Source organism: Heptranchias perlo, chromosome 21 (genome assembly GCF_035084215.1).
Source record: "Heptranchias perlo isolate sHepPer1 chromosome 21, sHepPer1.hap1, whole genome shotgun sequence".
NCBI lineage: Eukaryota > Metazoa > Chordata > Chondrichthyes > Hexanchiformes > Hexanchidae > Heptranchias > Heptranchias perlo.
Window position 1 is genome coordinate 12,811,199 of NC_090345.1, and position 20,186 is coordinate 12,831,384.

Consider the following 20,186-nt stretch of genomic DNA (forward strand, 5'->3'; position numbering starts at 1 on the left):
CAAAGCCCTGCTCAGCTAGCATTTATCCTTGCTGGCCTCTGTTGGCTCTCCATTGCCCAGCGCATTAAAATTGAAAATTTTGTCCTTGTATTTAAATCCTTGCATGGCCTTGCTCCACCCTATCTCCTGCAGTCCTACATCTTCCCATCTCATTCCCTGTCTGATGCTCTGTTCTGCTGATTCTGGCCTTTTTTGTATCCCACCTCCCTTTACCCGACCATTGATGGCAGGGTCCTACTCTCTAGAACTTCCTTTCAAAACCACTCCACTCCTCCACCTCTTTCCTTTTTAAAAACCTCAGAACCCATTTTTTTTGGCCCAGCTTTCAGTCACCAGCCTTAAACTCTCCCTAGCTTGGCATTTGTTTTCTCTGTCAATCTGAGAAGTGCCTTCTGATTTTTTTTACTTCAGATGGGCTATATAAATCCTAGTTGTTGTTGAACCAGTGTTCTTATACTGTGGCTTTGGGCTTGCTTGTTGGTACAAGCACAATTTCTCCAGACCTTTGTGTGCTCTTGGGAAAACATCAGGATCTATTTGGTTACAGTTGCCTCTGGTTACACCCAGTATTCCACCCATTGTGCAAAGTCTTAAATCTTATTTAAATTGTATTTGCCTTTTAGTACTCTCTTGATCCTGTTTCTAATTAAAATTGAGCCTTCAATGTCTTCTGCCTGTCTCAGTAGGATGACTTAAGCATGAAATAAATGAAATTGAGTTCTGAAAACACAGCTGTAATCTACTAAAATATTTTGCATAGCTCCCATTAATGCTACAATGTTAAACATCCAACAAAGACCAATTTAGTTTTGAGTTTGTGGGAACGATTCACAGTACAGATTGTTCAAGCAATCCATATCTCTCCATAACATTTAACCACAGATCCCTCAAATGTAAATGCTAAATATTTGTACACATTTAATACTTGTGCAAAACATTCATTTATGACTGAAAATATAGCCACAGAGTTCATCACACCCATCTGCTAGGACAGAAGTACAACGAAGTCTGTGTTTTCCTATAACATGGATTGATGATACCCAGATCTTGTGCAAATTCCTTAGACTGAAATCAGGTCATAGCACAATACTTGAATGTGGTTTGTTACAAAGGGGCTCCCTCTGGTGGCAAGGTTATGAATTTACTGTTTAGTGAATTCAATAGTTTCAGACTGCAAAACGGCTGCTTATTCAGTTAGCCTACCAGCCTTTTAACTTCATAATTTGTGACAAGAGTTGTATTGTCAAATGCTGTTCACAGTTTTGTAAATTTTATAATGGCAAATGTAGTCTACTTAGATTAACTATCAAAACTTAAGCTATTAAGTTCCAAGCATTCTCTTGAAAGGGTGGGAGACAATCTTACACACTTCTTACATTTTCCTTTTACAGATTTCCCCAACTTGACCTTCTTGTTAAAGCTATTTGTTTTCATGCAGTTCTCCTCCATCTGGAGGGTGAGTCGGCACATTATGTAATTCCCCAAAGCTTCCACCAGCAGTGCTTTCCAGTATTTCAAGTGCCAGAATACATCATTCCACGGGCAGAATGGACAAAGTGGGTTGACTAAGTACTAACAAAACTCATTACTCATAGTGGCTCAGCTGAATGTTGGCTAAGACCAGGACACAGATGTATAAAGCTTTCTCAAGAACTCTAATGATTCCCTGCTGCAGCTATCGTGTGTATTATAGTGCATTATACATAGGAATTTAAATCTTACTCAAACTGGCCAAGTACATGTATTCTCTATTATAAATCCACTGAGGCTTATATCCACCCCACTTTAACCTGTTTAACCAAGTTTCATGCATGTGAACCTTCCTGACTGCAATATATTTTCTGATGGATTGCACTATACAGGAAGCTCAGTTTGAAACCCCAAATATTATTAATTCAGAAAAATAGTGCTGTTGATTTGGTTTTGTTCCCTATCACTATCTTGGAAGCCTTTGTCCATCCCCTTCTTGAGAATCTGTGTCTCGAATCTATATGTCCCCGTCCCTGATTTGCCTCCAATTCCATGCGTGCTTGGGACATTTTACTACCTTAAAGGTGCTATTTAAATGCAAGTTGTTGTGTGTCCCCCTATTTCTCCACCCCCCGCCACTGAAATATCTACCTCTGATGTTGCCCCCTTCCTCTCCAGTGTGTCCACCACCCTTCATTCCCATCCTATTTGAACGGTTCCATCTGTGCACCTCTGTTCATACCCCCTTTTCCCCCCAAACTTGTTGCGTATTGTTCCAAGAATCTTGTGGTAATGTTAAGAGCACTCTTGTACTATGGAGGCTGGGATGTGAGGGATCGGCAGCAGCACAGAATCCCAGCAGTTTTACTGGGCAACCAATAGGTTGAAACTCAGAGTAAGTAGGGCAGAATTTTTAAAAAACTATCAAGGATTCCACGTATCGGAGTATATTGTGTACTGATTTACACATTTTCTTCTAAGGACCATGTTGAGACTTATTTTTTTTTCAGTGGAAGAAGGCAGACAGCACTTCAAAAAACAGCAGTGGAACACCAATCAAGATCGAAGATCCTAATCAGTTTGTTCCATTAAACACAGATCCACGGGAGGTCCATGACAGGAGAAACAAGGTAAACTTTGTGGATACTTAATTGCTATACCTGGCTACATTTATGAAACTGCTTGAACTTTTTGTTTTTTGTATTATACTTTCTGTTAAAATATTAATTGATTGTTTAATGTCCCCATTGGAAAACCTTATCTATATATTTGTATTACTTGAAATATGTTAAATTCAATACTGTGCAATTGGCTTAAATCACTGAAGTGTTATGTATATTGACTAATTTCATTTTTATTAAATATGGATGGTCATTTTACTAAAGGGGTATAATGAAAATTTCCAATAAATTTTGAAACAGATTTTCACAACTAAAGGATCATTAAGGGAAAATACTTTCAGTTAAAGTACGCAATATGCCAAAGTTTCCTGGTACAGGAACACTGATTTTGGATTACTTCACTGGAGCCTGTCAAGTGGGACAGCAAAAAGCCACTCTGTCTAGAAACTTGATCTCAAATGGCTTTGCTACATGAAAGGCACAGACTGTGAGGATAGAGAGTATATTTATGTTAAAATTGTTCCCTTCCCACACACAGTAATATTCCCTTTGTGTTTTGATTTTTCATGATGATTAATGTATTTTATTAGGAACATTCATCATGTTTATGGATTCCATTTTTGGAATGCTCTAACCAGATCTGTGTGTGATTTGGAATTGGGTCATAATTGTATGCGGTGAGCATTTTGCTGTTTGTACAGTTTCACACATTAGTGGTGAAAAGTTCTTCCAAAACCCTTTGAACTTTTCGGGATAACATCTTTTCACCAGTCTGCCCAGAGCCAGATAGTTTTGCTTGAAGGTAAAAGAATCACATGAAACTCTTTGATCAGGTCAAAGATGTTTAATGACTTTTTTTATATTCGTTCATGGGATGTGGGCGTCATTGGCAAGGCCAGCATTTATTGCCCATCCCTAATTGCCCTTGAGAAGGTGATGGTGAGCCGCCGCCTTGAACCGCTGCAGTCCGTGTGGTGAAGGTACTCCCTCAGTGCTGTTAGGAAGGGAGTTCCAGGATTTTGACCCAGCGACGATGAAGGAACGGCGATATATCTCCAAGTCAGGACGGTGTGTGACTTGGAGGGGAACATGCAGGTGGTGGTGTTTCCATGTGCCTGCTGCTCTTGTCCTTCTAGGTGGTAGAGGTTGTGGGTTTGGGAGGTGCTGTCGACGAAGCCTGGGCGAGTTGCTGCAGTGCATCCTGTAGATGGTACACACTGCAGCCACAGTGCGCCGGTGGTGAAGGGAGTGACTGTTTAGGGTGGTGGATGGGGTGCCAATCAAGCGGGCTGCTTTGTCCTGGATGGTGTCAAGCTTCTTGAGTGTTGATGGAGCTGCACTCATCCAGGCAAGTGGACAGTATTCCATCACACTCCTGACTTGTGCCTTGTAGATGGTGGAAAGGCTTTGGGGAGTCAGGAGGTGAGTCACTCACCGCAGAAAATCCAGCCTCTGACCTGCTCTTGTAGCCACAGTATTTATGTGGCTGGTCCAGTTAAGTTTCTGGTCAATGGCGACCCCCAGAATGTTGATGGTGGGGGATTCGGCGATGGTAATGCTGTTGAATGTCGTGGGGAGGTGGTTAGACTCTTTGTTCTCTAAGTTGCCACTTATGAGCCCAAGCCTGGACGTTGTCCAGGTCTTGCTGCATGCGGGCACGGACTGCTTCATTATCTGAGGGGTTGCGAATGGAACTGAACACTGTGCAATCATCAGTGAACATCCCCATTTCTGACCTTGTGATGGAGGGAAGGTCATTGATGAAGCAGCTGAAGATGGTTGGGCCTAGGACACTGCCCTGAGGAACTCCTGCAGCAATGTCCTCGGGCTGGGATGATTGGCCTCCAACAACCACCATCTTCCTTTGTGCTGGGTATGACTCCAGCCACTGGAGAGTTTTCCCTCTGATTCCCATTGGCTTCAATTTTACTACGGCTCCTTGATGCCACACTCTGTCAAATGCTGCCTTGATGTCAAGGGCAGTCACTCTCACCTCACCTCTGGAATTCAGCTGTTTTGTCCATGTTTGGACCAAGGCTGTAATGAGGTCTGGAGCTGAGGGGTTCCGCCAGGACCAAAACTGAGCATTGGTGAGCAGGTTATTGGTGAGTAAGTGCTGCTTGATAGCACTGTCGACGACACCTTCCATCACTTTGCTGATGATTGAGAGTAGACTGATGGGGTGGTAATTGGCCGGATTGGATTTGTCCTGCTTTTTGTGGACAGACATACCTGGGCAATTTTCCACATTAGAATCATAGAAGTTTACAACATGGAAACAGGCCCTTCGGCCCAACATGTCCATGTCGCCCAGTTTATACCACTAAGCTAGTCCCAATTGCCTGCACTTGGCCCATATCCCTCTATACCCATCTTACCCATGTAACTGTCCAAATGCTTTTTAAAAGACAAAATTGTACCCGCCACTACTACTGCCTCTGGCAGCTCGTTCCAGACACTCACCACCCTTTGAGTGAAAAAATTGCCCCTCTGGACCCTTTTGTATCTCTCCCCTCTCACCTTAAATCTATGCCCCCTCGTTATAGACTCCCCTACCTTTGGGAAAAGATTTTGACTATCTACCTTATCTGTGCCCCTCATTATTTTATAGACTTCTATAAGATCACCCCTAAACCTCCTACTCTCCAGGGAAAAAAGTCTCAGTCTATCCAACCTCTCCCTATAAGTCAAACCATCAAGTCCCGGTAGCATCCTAGTAAATCTTTTCTGCACTCTTTCTAGTTTAATAATATCCTTTCTATAATAGGGTGACCAGAACTGTACACAGTATTCCAAGTGTGGCCTTACTAATGTCTTGTACAACTTCAACAAGACATCCCAACTCCTGTATTCAATGTTCTGACCAATGAAACCAAGCATGCCGAATGCCTTCTTCACCACCCTATCCACCTGTGACTCCACTTTCAAGGAGCTATGAACCTGTACTCCGAGATCTTTGTTCTATAACTCTCCCCAACGCCCTACCATTAACAGAGTAGGTCCTGGCCCGATTCGATCTACCAAAATGCATCACCTCACATTTATCTAAATTAAACTCCATCTGCCATTCATCGGCCCACTGGCCCAATTTATCAAGATCCCGTTGCAATCCTAGATAACCTTTGGGTCGATGTCAGTGTTGTCGCTGTACTGGAACAGTTTAGCTAGAGGCACGGCTAGTTCTGGAGCACAAGTCTTCAGCACTACAGCCGGGATGTTGTTAGAGCCCATAGCCTTCTCTGTATCCAGTGCCTACAGCTATTTCTTGATATCACATGGAGTGAATCGAATTGGCTGAAGACTGGCTTCTGTAATGGTGGGGATATCAGGAGGAGGCCGAGATGGATCATCCACTCGGCACTTCTGGCTGAAGATGGTTGCGAACGCTTCAGCCTTGTCTTTTGCACTCACGTGCTGGACTCCGCCATCATTGAGGATGGGGATGTTTGCAGAGCCTCCTCCTCCCGTTAGTTGTTTAATTGTCCACCACCATTCACTACTGGATGTGGCAGGACTGCAGAGCTTTGATCTGATCCGTTGGTTGTGGAATCACTTAGCACTGTCTATAGCATGTTGCTTCCACTGTTTAGCATGCATGTAGTCCTGAGTTGTAGCTTCACCAGGTTGGCACCTCATTTTTAGGTACGCCTGGTGCTGCTCCTGGCATGCTCTTCTACACTCCTCATTGAACCAGGGTTGATCCCGCTGGCTTGTTGGTAATGGTAGTGTGAGGAATATGCCGGGCCATGAGGTTACAGATTGAGCTGGAATACAATTCTGCTGCTGCTGATGACCCACAGCACCTCATGGATGCCCAGTTTTGAGCTGCTAAATCTGTTCTGAATCTACCCCATTTAGCATGGTGATAGTGCCACGCAACACGTTGAATGGTGTCCTCAGTGTGAAGACAGGACTTTGTCTCCACGAGGACTATGCGGTGGTCACTCCTACCAATACTGTTATGGACAGATGCATCTGCGACAGGTAGATTGGTGAGGACGAGGTCAAGCAGGTTTTTCCTCGTGTTGGTTCGCTCACCACCTGCCGCAGGCCCAGTCTGGCACCTATGTCCTTCAGGACTCGGCCAGCTCAGTCAGTAGTGGTGCTACCGAGCCACTCTTGGTGATGGACATTGAAGTCCCCCACCCAGAGTACATTCTGTGCCCTTGCTACCCTCAGTGCTTCCTCCAAGTGGTGCTCAACATGGAGGAGGACTGATTCATCAGCTGAGGGAGGACAGTCGGTGGTAATCAGCAGGAGGTTTGCCCATGTTTGATTTGATGCCATGAGAATTCATGAGGTCCGGAGTCAATGTTGAGGACTCCCAGGGCCACACTCTCGTGTCTGTATATCTCTGTACTGCCACCTCTGGTCGGTTTGTCCTGCTGGTGGGACAGGACATACCCAGGGATGGTGATGGAAGAGTCTGGGATGTTGGCTGAAAGGTATGATTCTGTGAGTATGTCTATGTCAGGCTGTTGCTCTAGTCTGTGGGAGAGCTCTCCCAATTTTGGCACAAGACCCCAGATGTTAGTGAGGAGGACTTTTCAGGGTCGACTGGGCTTGGCTGGCCGTTGTCATGTCCGGTGCCGGATGGTCCGGCCTGTTTTATTCTTCTTATGACTTTTTTTAGCGAGATTGTACAACCGAGTGGTTTTCTAGGCCATTTCAGAGGGCAATTAAGAATCAACCACATTGCTGTGGGTCTGGAGTCACATATGGACCTGACCGGGTAAGGACGGCAGATTTCCTTCCCTAAAGGACGTCAGTGAACCAGATGGATTTTTACGACAATCCGGTAGTTTCATGGCCACCATTACTGATGGTAGTTTTTTTAATTCCAGATTTTTATTTAATTGAATTTAAATTCCCCAGCTGCCTTGACGGGATTTGAACTCATGACTCCGGATTATTAGTCCAGGCCTCTGGATTACTAGTCCAGTAACATGACCACTATGCCACCGTACCCCTGTACACTATTTACAGTAGTGTCATGTTTCCTGCTGTATACAACATGCCTGAACCAAGGATCAACTAATTATTTTTGTTCCAGATTCGTGAGCAGAATCGATATGACATGAAGACTGCAGGGCCACAGTCACAATTACTGGCTGGTATTGTTATAGAGAAGAAAAGCAGCCCGGTACAGTTGCATCATATATTTTCAATTTGTAATTTATTCCCTTCAGTTTGTGGTTTTCATTTAACTACAAATAGTTACAATCCTCACCACTTAAAACGTCCACGTTTAAAACGGGCAGTTGCTTATATTACCCAAAAAGCAATAACTATTATCCATTTGCATTAACGTCAATTTCATAGTTGCCGGTTATAGTGTCTTAAGTGGTCCTTTTTTATTTCGGGCTGACTGACTAAAGCAAAGAGAGAACCGTTTTACCTTTCCAGTGAATTTGTGTCTACAGTCCGTAAGCTTGAATGAAACAGTTAAACCAAATTCAATTCATGTTGAATCATTGCTGTTTATAATAAAGTTAGTAACGTCTAGATGTATAGTCATCCGAAGCATGAGCCCACCTGTTCTCATTCAGGTACTGGCAAACCGGCAGTGTTTTTTCAGCATTTTTGTTTTTATTGTTTCAGCTACCTTTGTCACATGCTGCAGTGTGAATTTTAACTGTCCTCTCTCCAGCAACTGTAATTGAAATTACTTTAAATTTTTAATGCTACCCCGTTTTACCAGCCATCGCGTATAGTGGGCAAATCGTGTTCACATGAATGCGTCCACTGTAACGGTAGTAACTGGTTTCTTTTAATTGCATTATCAATTTTCTTATTGTTTGTAAGACTGACTGGTGTCAAAGATTTGTGTTTTTTTTCCTAAAATGACTGACATGACTGGAATGTGCTGTGCCAAGTCTGTTTTTTGTTTCTTTGAATAACCTGGCCCTGTAAGGAAGGGTGAAAATCATTTTGGAAAGATTCATGATTAACATACTGTTCTATTTAAACGAAATACAGACCAATGAGATGAAATTAGTGAGCATTTGGAAATGCAGCTGTTAATCAAGGATAGCCAGCAGGGATATGTTAAAGACAAGTCGTGTTTAACAAACGTAATAGTTTTTTTAAAAGAAGTGATTGGATAGATAAAGGGAATGCAGCAGATGTAGTGTATATGGATTTTCAGAAACCATTTGATAAGGTGTCTCAAGATGATTGTTAGAAAAATTCAGGCATATGGTATACAAGAAAATGTAGTACAGTGGATAGAAAGTTGGTTGACCGACACAAAACCAAGAGTTAGGGGAAATGGGAGAAAGATTTGAAGTGATGTACTCAAGAAGCCAGTGTTGAATCCACATTTGTTCTTGATATGTATATATAGATGATTTGGACATTGACACAGGGAGCATAATCTTGAAATTTTCTGACAATAGGGGTTCGGCAAAACCAAGCAGGACTGTAAAAGACTTAAAGATATAGACAGGTTAGTGGAAAGGGCAGACAAGTGACAGATGCATTCGAATGTGAATAAGTGTGGGCTAATACATTTTAGAAGGAAAAACAAGGGATGGGGGTATGTACTCATGATAAATTTGTTTAGTACTGTTTGCTGTTTTTGGTGCCCCATCATAGAAATAACAATGAAGTCTTAGAAAATGTACAACATGGATTTACCTGCCTATTGCCGGGGATTGACAACTATAGTCGTGAGGAAAGACTTGAGATACTGGACTATTTCCACTAGAGCAGAGAAAGCCAAAAGGAGATTTAATGAAGGTTATAGAATTGTGAAGGATTTTAATAATGACTAAGGAAAGACTATTCCTCTTATTGGGAAGTTGATAACGTGGAGTCATCAAATTAAAATAGTCAGAGTGAGGAGAGAGGTTGGGAGAAAATTCTTTGCACAAAGGGTTGTCAGAGCAGGGAGAGACTGAGGCCATTGCATCTTTTAAGGTAAAATTGTATAGATACTTAAAGCAGAGGAAGGCATAGGGCTATGGAGGGAGAGAGAGGAACGGTGAGATTAGTTTTGGATTGTTCTAGCAAAGAGCTACACAGACACGATGGGCCAAATCAACGACTCCTGTGCTGTAAAATTCTGTGGTTCTCTGAATTTCTGATGAAGTACTACACTAATTGTATGTCTGGGTGGTCTTATTTGTCCTGTAGCTCAGGTTATTATAAACTTTTTCATCTCTAAATCGGACTCTCTTTTCCATCTTACCACACTTGAATTAGCCCCCTGCATCTACACTGCATTCAGTTGGAATGGTGACAGACCAGCCTCTAGAAACCTCCACAGAAACTATAAAAGTTGTTTCTTCTTCAACCCGGTGAGAGATGCTTGAGTGATGGGGGAAGCGATTCCTTCCTCTACAAATAATTCAGTTAAAACTTACCCAAGTTAACCGGAGTATGAATATCATTTGAACACTGGAATTTGAACTTGGGCTTAGTGCTCCAGTGTTATTGCTGCTAAGGTGCCCCTAGGTTATTTTTACTGATTTAGCTCAGTTAAAGTTGTACCTGTATGTCACCCTTACTGAGAAGGGAACTGATTATATCTTTGTGCAGGAGACAATTTACTGTCATTGGTCATGTACTATAAATTTTACATCAAGCTGTAAGATGGAGTGAATTTTCTGAGAATTATGTGATCTTGAAAGAATTCAAAAGTTAAGATCTTGCACCACTATTGGAAGTGAAAGTTATTTATATAAATGTATTTACTTCCCAACCTACGCAGTTGGAATTTGAAGGAATGGAAGATCAGGTGCCACCAGGCCCACCAAACCCATTCAGTTACCTGACTGAGTGCGAACTGGAAGAATACAAAAAGATAATTGAACGGAAGCAACAAGGATTGGATGGTAAAGGAAATTATATCCAGAAATTTCTCTGCATGATATGCAAAGAAACATTTTTTTAAATTTCGATAATGAGTATGGGGATGGAAATGTGTTGCTGTATTGGGACAAACTGGAAATAGTGACCTCTTGTGGTTGACGATTCTAAATGCCACATGCAGACTATTTATTTTCATTTTCTAATATTCATTTTCCTGGTTTATTTTGGACTTCAGTTGGACCCCAACCTACGAAATCCAAGAGTACTGAAACTGCAGATTTACCAAATGACATCTATGTCCATAATGGCGGCCTCCCCCCCCCTCCTTGAGTCTCATTGCGCCCATCAATTTTCCCCTTCCTTGTACTCCAACTTCAATTAGGGATGTGTTTAAATTGCCGGTGCTCTGCTTTTCTCTGCCCACCTGATCATATTGGAAGTTACCAAGTGATGTTGACAGTAGGCTGGCATTCCAGTCACCTTGTTTAAAATTAGTTCCCGAATTAAAGAGTTTGTGATTAGGAGGTTGTGTAGCATGTTCTAATTTTTCAGACTTCCTGCATCATTGAGGAGACCTGAGTTAGGGTTGCTCTGTAACTGGCTTCTAAGTGGGGGTAGAGTGACTTGAATTGACTTTTTTTCTCTCTGTCTCTCTCTCTATATATAGAGAGAGAGTAGTGTCTGACATTAACCTGCTAGCAGGAAAATGTTTTTAAATTATTTTTTGTGAAGCAGGGACTATGTCCCTCTACCAGATGGTAAAATGTATTTGACCAATTGTGCATTTAGTGCATCAAGCATCGACTTAAAACCTCCCATGGCACTATTTGAACAAGAACAGGGAGTTCTCCCGGTGTCCTGACCAAATTTGTCTTTCAACCAACGTCACCTAAACAGATTAACTTTGTGCACAGCAAGTGAAATATTTGGCTGTAGTGTTTCCCTTCCTAACAGTGACTACACTTCAACAGTAATTCATTGATTGTGAAGTGCTTTGGGACATCCTGTGTGAAAGGCACTATAAAAATGAGTTTTCCTTTATCTCCTCCTATCATCATCAACTGTCCATAATTTTGAACAATGTTATATAAAGGTTTTAACGTTGCAGATGAAATCCTTTAGAAAGAGGTGAAAGGCACTCATATAAAGGTATGAAAGATAATAATAAAGATGTTTGCAACAGTCTGGATAAAATCAGTATAACAATGGAAGAACGTGGGATGAGAGAATTGTCCTGTGAAGAGAGATTGAGTAGAATGGGCCTATACTCTCTGGAGTTTAGAAGAATGAGAGGTGATCTAACTGGAACATATAAAATTCTGAGAGGGCTTGACAGGATGGTTGCTGAGAGGCTGTTGCCCCTGGCTGGAGAGTCTAGAACTAAGGGACATAGTCTCGGGATAAAGGGTCGGCCATTTAGGACTGAGATGAGGAGAAATTTCCTCATTCAGAGGGTTGTGAATCTCTGGAATTCTCTACCCCAGAGGGCTGTGGATGCTCAGTTGTTGAGCATGTTCAAGGTTGAGATCGATAGATTGTTGGACTCTGGGGAAATCAAGGGATATGGGGATCAAGCGGGAAAGTGGAGTCGAGGTCGAAGATCAATCATGATCTTATGGAATGGCGGACTAGGCTCGAGGGGCCGTATGGCCTACTCCTGCTCCTATTTCTTATGTTCTTAACATTTTTTTTGTTATATTTAAGCCTTGTAATATAAACTGAATGCTTAATGGTAAGCTTCTAAACACAGAATTTAATGTTATTCTTGAATTGTGCCAGTGCCATGTCAGTTATTTGCTCCTCATTGATGGGTCAAATTTTATGTTTAATTGTTTATCACATATCCCTCCCACACACACTGGTTGTGTATACTGCTGGTGGTATAAACTAGCAATCATCTGGAAGATAAATTTCCAGCAAGAGTTTTGTGGAGTCTCTAACATTTAACAAAAATCTCTAAAGAAATGGAGAAGTCTATAAAGGGAAATTGATAGCAATGACCTAGATGAATTGATGGCTGGTAAGATTGAATTAAGACATCCTGGGCTAATTGGAGATGGTTGCTAATTTAATTAGTGCTATCTGTTTTTAATCATTAGCATTAGAAGATTAATTATATGAATAATCTGTTATCGTTAATTTTGACCTGAAAGGTGATCTTGATCACAAAGAGCCATTTAAAGTTGTTCATATCTTCACAAGATCGTTCTGTGAGGGAAACAGTTTAATGATCCATGTCAACTTTGTTCATATAAGTAATTTCCAAATTTCATTTGGGAGGAAGTGAAAGAAATGTTTTTGCGAGAGATAACAATGGATGGCATTGGGAATATTGGCACTTCTTTATAGTTTAGTAAGTCTCAGATTTATATAGGTCACATACTATGTAGAGTGTAGCCAAGCCTGTAAATGCATTCAAAGTGTTGGCTGGTGTCCTAAAAGGCTGGTGTCTTAAAAGTATGAATGTCCTTCAGAACCCAAAAGAGCATGTGCAGTCTAGAATGTATGTCCAGATACTTGCACTTTTTAATTATTTAATCTTCTGCAGCTTTTGGGTTTTTTTTCCCCCTGTTGTTGGGCTTTCCCATTTGTGTTATGCCATTGACATTCATATTGTTTGTTACCACCATCATTGTGGTGGGCAAATTTTTCCATGGGGTTTCTTTGTTGCTTCACAGGATACTGATGCAAATCAAGGGCTGTAATATCTTATATAGTATATAAGATATTCCTGGATGCTAGTATAATTGTGTGGTTTGAAAAGTGGTGGAAATAGTTCTTCTTTAGAGCAATTTTCATTATTGCAGTGCAAGTTCCCACCACTAAAATGCTTGCTTGTTTCATACCAGACATTCACGCTCAATAACCAGTCTGAACCTTGTGTCTTGCTATGTTCCCTTTATTTCCCAGTGCTGTGAATGTTTTTTCCCTACTTCCTTCACTTTACTTTGGGTTTCAGATCTTTGCCTGTTACTTTTTTCTACTTCTTTAGCAATAAAACAACTTAGAATCAGAGAATCATTATGGCACAGAAGGAGGCCATTCAGCCCATCGAGCCTGTGCCTGCTCTTGTAAGAGCAATCCAGTTAGTCCCATTCCCCCGCTCTTTCCCTGTGGCCCTGCAAATTTTTTCCCTTCAAATATTTATCCAATTCCTTTTTGAAAGCCACAATTAAATCTGCATCCACCACCCTTTCAGGCATTGCATTCCAGATCATAACTACTTGCTGGGTAAAAATTTTTTCCTCATGTTGCCTTTGGTTCTTTTGCAAATCACCTTAAATCTGTGTCCTCTGGTTCTCGACCCTTCTGCCAATGGGAACAGTTTCTCTTTATTTACTTTATCTAAACCCGTCGTGATCTTGAACACTTCTATGAAATCTCCTCTTAACCTTCTCTGCTCTGAGGAGAACAACCCCAGCTTCTCCAATCTGTCTACGTAACTGAAGTCCCTCATCCCTGGAACCATTCTCGTAAATCTTTTCTGCACTCTCTCTAAGGCCTTCACATCTTTCCTAAAGTGTCCAGTTGTGGCCGAACTAGTGTTCTATAAAGATTCAACATAACTTCCTTGCTTTTGTACTCTATGCCTCTATTTATTTATAAAGCCCAGGGTCGCATAAGCTTTTTTAACCGCTTTCTCAACCTGTCCTGCCACCTTCAAAGATTTGTGCACATTTACCCCCAGGTGTCTCTGTCCCTGCACCCCCTTTAGAATTGTACCATTTAGTTTATATTGCCTCTCCTCATTCTTGCCAAAATGTATCACTTCGCACTTCTTTGCATTAAATATCATCTGCCATGTCTCCACCCATTCCACCAGCCTGTCTATGTCCCCTTGAAGTCTATTACTATCCTCCTCACTGTTAACTACACTTCCAAGTTTTGCGTCATCTGCAGATTTTGAAATTGTGCCCTGTACACCCAAGTCCAAGTCACTAATATATATCAAAAAAGCAATGGTCCTAGTACCGACCCCTGGGGAACACCACTGTATATCTTCCTCCAGTCTGAAAAACAACAGTTTACCACTACTTTGTTTCCTGTCACTTAGCCAGTTTTGAATGCATGCTGTTACTGCCCCTTTTATTCCATTGGCTTCAATTTTGCTGACAGGCCTATTATGTGGCACTTTCTCAAACGCCTTTTGAAAGTCCATGTACACCTCATCAACCCAATTGCCCTCATCCACCCTCTCTGTTACTTCATCAAAAAACTCAATCAAGTTAGTTAAACACAATTTGCCTTTAACAAACCCGTGCTGGCATTCCTTTATTAATCCACACTTGTCTAAGTGACTATTAATTTTGTCCCAGATTATTGTTTCTAAAAGCTTCCTCACCACCAAGGTTAAACTGACTGGCCTGCAGTTGCCGGGTTTATCGTTACACCCTTTTTTTGAACAAGGGTGTGTAGCATTTGCAATTCTCCAGTCCTCTGGCATCACCCATGTATCTAAGGAGGATTGGAAGATTATGGCCAGCACCTCCACAATTTCCACCTTTACTTCCCTCAGCAACCTAGGATGCATCCCATCCGGACTGTCTGACTTATCTACTTTAAACATAACCAGCCTGTCTCGTACCTCCTCTTTATCAATTTTCACCCCACCCAGTATCTCAACTACCTCCCCTTTTACTGTGACTTTGGCAGCGTCTTCTTCCTTGGTAAAGACAGATGCAAAGTACTCATTTGCATGGTTTACCTGTTGAGTACAGTGTTCCATAACAAATTTACCCAAGTTATCTTCTGTCCTAATCAATGTTGCTACCAATCTCAACAGTCACAAAATATCAAAGCAATGCAAAAAAAATGGGTTCCTCTGCTGGCCAGATCCTTGGTCTTTACTGAGTTAGCTAATCTAAACTGGAGCAGCAGTGGGAGCACAACAATTGGCTTTTGTGTATCTAGACCAAGGAAAGGAAAAATTAGCCAGAATTAAAGACTTCTAATTGCTATCCAGAGATCCCTGCTGAACAGTCAGCATGCGGAGTGAGGACAAATCCAGCCAGGTTGCTGTGCCCCCCTCCCCACCCCAATCGTCCAATAGCTTACCGTCACTCTATTCAGGCTCACACGTGAACTACTGACCACTTGGGCGTAGTAACAGAAGGCTGCCAGTTCCCCTGGAACCATACCTGGCATGGGTCACTGCCTTCAGGATGAATGTTTTTATTAATTTTGTATTAAAACTTTAACTCTTAATTATATAGTGTGTGGTATGAGTGAAGAAATTTAGATTTTTTTTTTCAAAAATTTATTAGACAATGTTGACCCAGTTCCTTTCAGATTTACTTGTTATCTGGTTCAGTTTCACTTGGTTCACTAATGATGAAACTAATGCTGCTTTTAGTTGCATTCTCCATTGACACCGGCATTTGGTATGTTACAAAACAAAAAAGCAAAATTAAGGTTGCCACAATAAATGAGTGTGCTGCTGCTTTATGCTTCACATTTACTTTATACAATTAACAGATATGTTTTAGTTTGTACTAAAAAGCATGAAATCTTTGCACAGCCTGCAGTAGCTTAACAAAATTAAAAAGAAAAAAAACTAACTCTTCTCCTACAGATACTGAACAGGAACTAACATCAGATGATGGTTCTGCGTTATCACCACCTCAATCCCCACAAGTCATACCAGCAAAATTAGAAGGTGGGACACTTTATCTGTAGTTCGTTTGCCATTTGCATTCCCTGATGATATTGATGTGACTCTACCTTTACAAGTTTCTAATTCCATTACTATTGCATTTTCTCTCAAAGAAAGCATTAGTATTCAGAGCATAATATATATAGTATCCCCACGTGCTAAGTCGAAGATTGGCTTACTTTTCTTCAAATGTACACTTTCATGACACAGCCATTCCATGTCACAGTGGCAACATTCGTACTGTGCCGTATCTCCATATAGTGCAGTTTTAGTGCATAGTCTTCAATGAATAATCATATTGAAAGAAAATTTTGCCTCGTGTTGGTATGCATACTTCATATTTAGTCTTGCAGTAGATGCAATTCATTCCAAACACAGTATTAACAACTGCAGAAAGTATGGACTTCACAGTTCTTCCCTACAAAAGAGTTAACTCCTTCCCCCCCCTCCCCGCCCCAAAATTGTCCTAACTTTAGATAGCGAGCATCATACACTTGTGCTTCAGACAAATTATCTGGTTTTATTTCCATTTCAATTATTAAATTGTCTTCCTGTCTTTCTTTAGTTTTTGTTATTCACTTATAACTTCCATTGTTGGAAATATTCTGATTTTCCTATGGTTAGACAACCTACCTGGCTACAAAAATTAGATTTCCTGTTTACTGCCGTTAGAATGCCTTCTAACACATTCCTCAGATGACAACCACACACCAAATAATTTCCTCTTGTCACAGAATTTTGATTATTCTGGTAAACTGTGAACAGCCTTCTAACGCCGCTTCACTTATATTCAGAATGTGTTTTCATTTTAAAGACAATAATTCAAATGTTTTATATTCATAATCATTCTGTCTCAGAAAACACTACGCCAACAGTGGTGGTGAATGGAGGAAAGGAAGATGGACAAGCTTTAGCAGAAGATTTGACAAAACGCATCAGCCAGTTAACAACCAGCACTGTGGAGAGCGTGGAGATTACCATCAAGTCAACAGAAAAGATAGATTTGAATGCCAGTGATACCCTTTCACCTGAGGGGTCTCCATCTAAATCCCCCTCAAAGAAGAAAAAGAAATTCCGCACACCATCGTTCCTGAAAAAGAACAAAAAGAAGGAAAAGGTGGAAGCATAATGATGGGTTTGCAGGGATGTTGCACAACTGAAAAGCTGGTCAGATTTATGTCAGTCTTAAATGCTTGATATTGACATGTTGCTCAGCTAAATGTGCTAAACATCAGTTGACTGTGCACTGACCTAGAATAGAAGAAAAGGGCAAATCTATATAGGGGTTATTAATCTGGCATCAAAGTATTATTATCGCAAATTTGTTTAGTAATTAATCTTTTTGCCAAAATCAAATCACGTTCTAGTGAATTCTAGACTTGGAACAGTTATACTGTGGAATTGATTTTAATCTTTTAAAAAAAAACTCATCTCACTAAATCCACCAAAATGTGGAAATTTTATACATTTAAACACAGATGATTTAATCCATTACTGACAAGTTTCTATCTTAAAATTTTAATACTATGAAATAAATGTTACAAGCATGCAATATAAGGGTCTAATGACAGAATAAGTGACTAAGAATGCCTGGCTCAAGTATACCTGGGTTAGCCTAGGCATGTCGTAGTTCTGATATTAACGGACTAGATTATACAAAACTGGAGTCATGTCAATAGTGTTTTTTGTTCTTTTTTAAAAAAAAACTATACTGCACTTTTTGGTGATACATAACTTACTAGTGATTAAAACCTAAGTGAATCCATGAGGTAACCAAATGAAGGAGAAATAATGCTACCAAAAAGGGAAAGGCAGGGTGTGCAATGGGAGTAAGTAATGGGGAAAGGATCGAGGTATAATAAATGATAAGCGGTATTACAGCAGTTGATTTTTTTGGAACTGTGGCTCGACTTGTAGACTTGTTAAAAGAAAAAAGGCATGAAAATAACATTTTAGGTGCATGATCTAGAAAATTAAGCTGGAACACAATAACAAAACCAGTGCTATCGTGTCCCGAGTCACCTATTTTAATTGACCCATTTTTTTCTTCTCCGTCCCTACACTTAACCCCAGAGAAGCTTGGTGGTATCAAAAACAGCAGTTGCTTTTAATCTCTGCATTGTAGGCTTGAGTTCATATCTTGTGGCACTTGATCTGCAACCAATTTGTTATCTACTAGGTGGAACATGCCAACTTGGCTTGCCCAGTGATGAGCCTATGGGGTTTGGTCTAATAACTTGTGCTAGTTAACACTTTTTAATGCCCTCCGGGAAGAAATCTGTGCCCCTAACAACTGATTTCCCCAATTTAAGATTGGTATTCAATGCGGATGGCCATTTTTTGGGCCATTTTAATTGCAGCTGTGAATTCAGACCATAGGATGTTAGTTGCTACTCTGATTTTTGAATCAGTATTTTGCAAAGAAGCCCCAATAAATTTGTTTTTTTAAACAATAAAATCTCCCAGGAGCAGCATGTTGTTAATTATTGAGAGAACATCCTTTAAAACACATCTTTCACATTACGTGTTCTCTTGTAATGTTACCTGTAATACATTTGCTTTAAAGTGGTTTCTCGTGTAGTATAGAATGTGCAGTGTTAAACCACAAGATTTTTATCTTGTTGGGGGCGGAGAAATGATCAATGATAGGCACATTCAAACAGTGACCTAAGTTGTGGTCGTGATTAAATTTGCTGTGTATTGTCCAATTCCTACTTCCATGATGTGGACCCCATGTGCTTCTGCTGAACAAAATTATAACATTGAGAGGGGGAAACGCATTTTTAATTTGAATTTTTGTTTTGGAATGACCGAAGGTATTTTTATAAGCATAAAAAATATAAAAGATTTAAATATTGTAATCTCCAAATAGTTTCTCCATATATACAGCCCTATTTCTTCACTGGAGAAGATATGTTTACCAAGTTAATAGACTTCTGTTACTAATATTTTTACAGCTAATAATCTTTTCATGGCAACTGTGACAGAAAAAGACCTACTAAATTCTAAGAAGTGTTTAAATTCATAAGCTAAGCTTGGACACTAAGAGAAAGCCACTACATGAGTTTTCAAGAAGAAAAATAAAGTAATAAAACCACTAGCATCGGGCATTGGGGTCCGTGATCTGAATCCCAATTAGCAATGTGAATGGTAGTTTGATTCTGAATACTGTATGTTGATGAATGGAATTGAAGTAGTTGGAAGGTTTGAGGATATAGAATTGGGCTACAGGAATGCATCTCTGAAAGGGAACAACACCACGTCAACGCTAATAAGTACTGGAAAGATTAAACAGGTAGTTAAACTTTCGTTTACAAAAAAAATGATGCCAACTTTTTTTATTAACCGTTTAAGAAGTAGTTATCCAAGCCTTGTGCTTCTGGTAACTTTTTGGGGGGGGAGAAACACCTTCTGTCTGCATAATTTATGCAGCCTTTGTGCATTGCTTTAAATTGAGTTAATTGACCTTGTTGCACCTTGTTAATGGCACTATATATAAGTGCAGCAACCCATTGTCCTGTGGAATATATAAATGACGCTTAACGAAGTTGCTTTTAGATGTGTTGCTAATCAATGTAAAATCCACGAATAAACAGTATTTTATGATGTGGAAGTGCCCCATTTTAGAAATCCATAATTTGTACCTTATACTGGACTGTTATTTTCCAATAACCTTATTCTCAGATTGAAGCCCTAATTATGTGATATAATGTCCTTTTAAATTATATTCTGACAAAAAAAATTCCATTGCTTTCTTATATTTTTGAAATTCTGTAAAGCATCTAAACTGTTGGAGCATTTCAAAATCTGGAATCTGCTTATGGAAGAATGTAAAAGAAATGGCACTCTGTATAGCAGCTTACTTGCTCTATGAAAAATTAAATACCTATATAAACACACCAAAAAAAACTGTCTTGCCTTGCATCTGTATAAAAGGATAATTTGAACCTGTTTCTAATCCATGAAATACTAATGGAAGCAATTCCTAACTTGTAGGAGGTTAGAATGAAGATTAAAATATGTTCCCAACACGAAAGCATGATTATCCCAACAGATATTTAACCCCAGAATGCATTGTCATTTACCTACTTAGGTTGTTTACCCAGGATTTACAGATAAGATGCCAC

General features: G+C 40.3%; 1 protein-coding gene across 7 annotated transcripts in view; it reads left to right on the plus strand.

Moving 5' to 3' along the window:
- The window catches only part of LOC137339981 (gamma-adducin-like), a 199,988-nt gene extending 180,020 nt beyond the window's left edge, over window positions 1–19,968 (plus strand). For 6 of the 7 annotated variants that reach the window (XM_068002101.1, XM_068002099.1, XM_068002103.1 and 3 more), the window contains 5 exons: window positions 2,481–2,600; window positions 7,645–7,734; window positions 10,306–10,429; window positions 15,979–16,062; window positions 16,917–19,968. In XM_068002101.1, coding sequence (XP_067858202.1) covers window positions 2,481–2,600; window positions 7,645–7,734; window positions 10,306–10,429; window positions 15,979–16,062; window positions 16,917–17,188 — 690 coding nt within the window. In that variant the 3' untranslated portion in view covers window positions 17,189–19,968. The remainder of the gene's footprint in view (window positions 1–2,480; window positions 2,601–7,644; window positions 7,735–10,305; window positions 10,430–15,978; window positions 16,063–16,916) is intronic. The other variant, XM_068002106.1, reaches the window with a different exon arrangement.
- The last annotated feature ends 218 nt before the right edge of the window (window positions 19,969–20,186 follow it).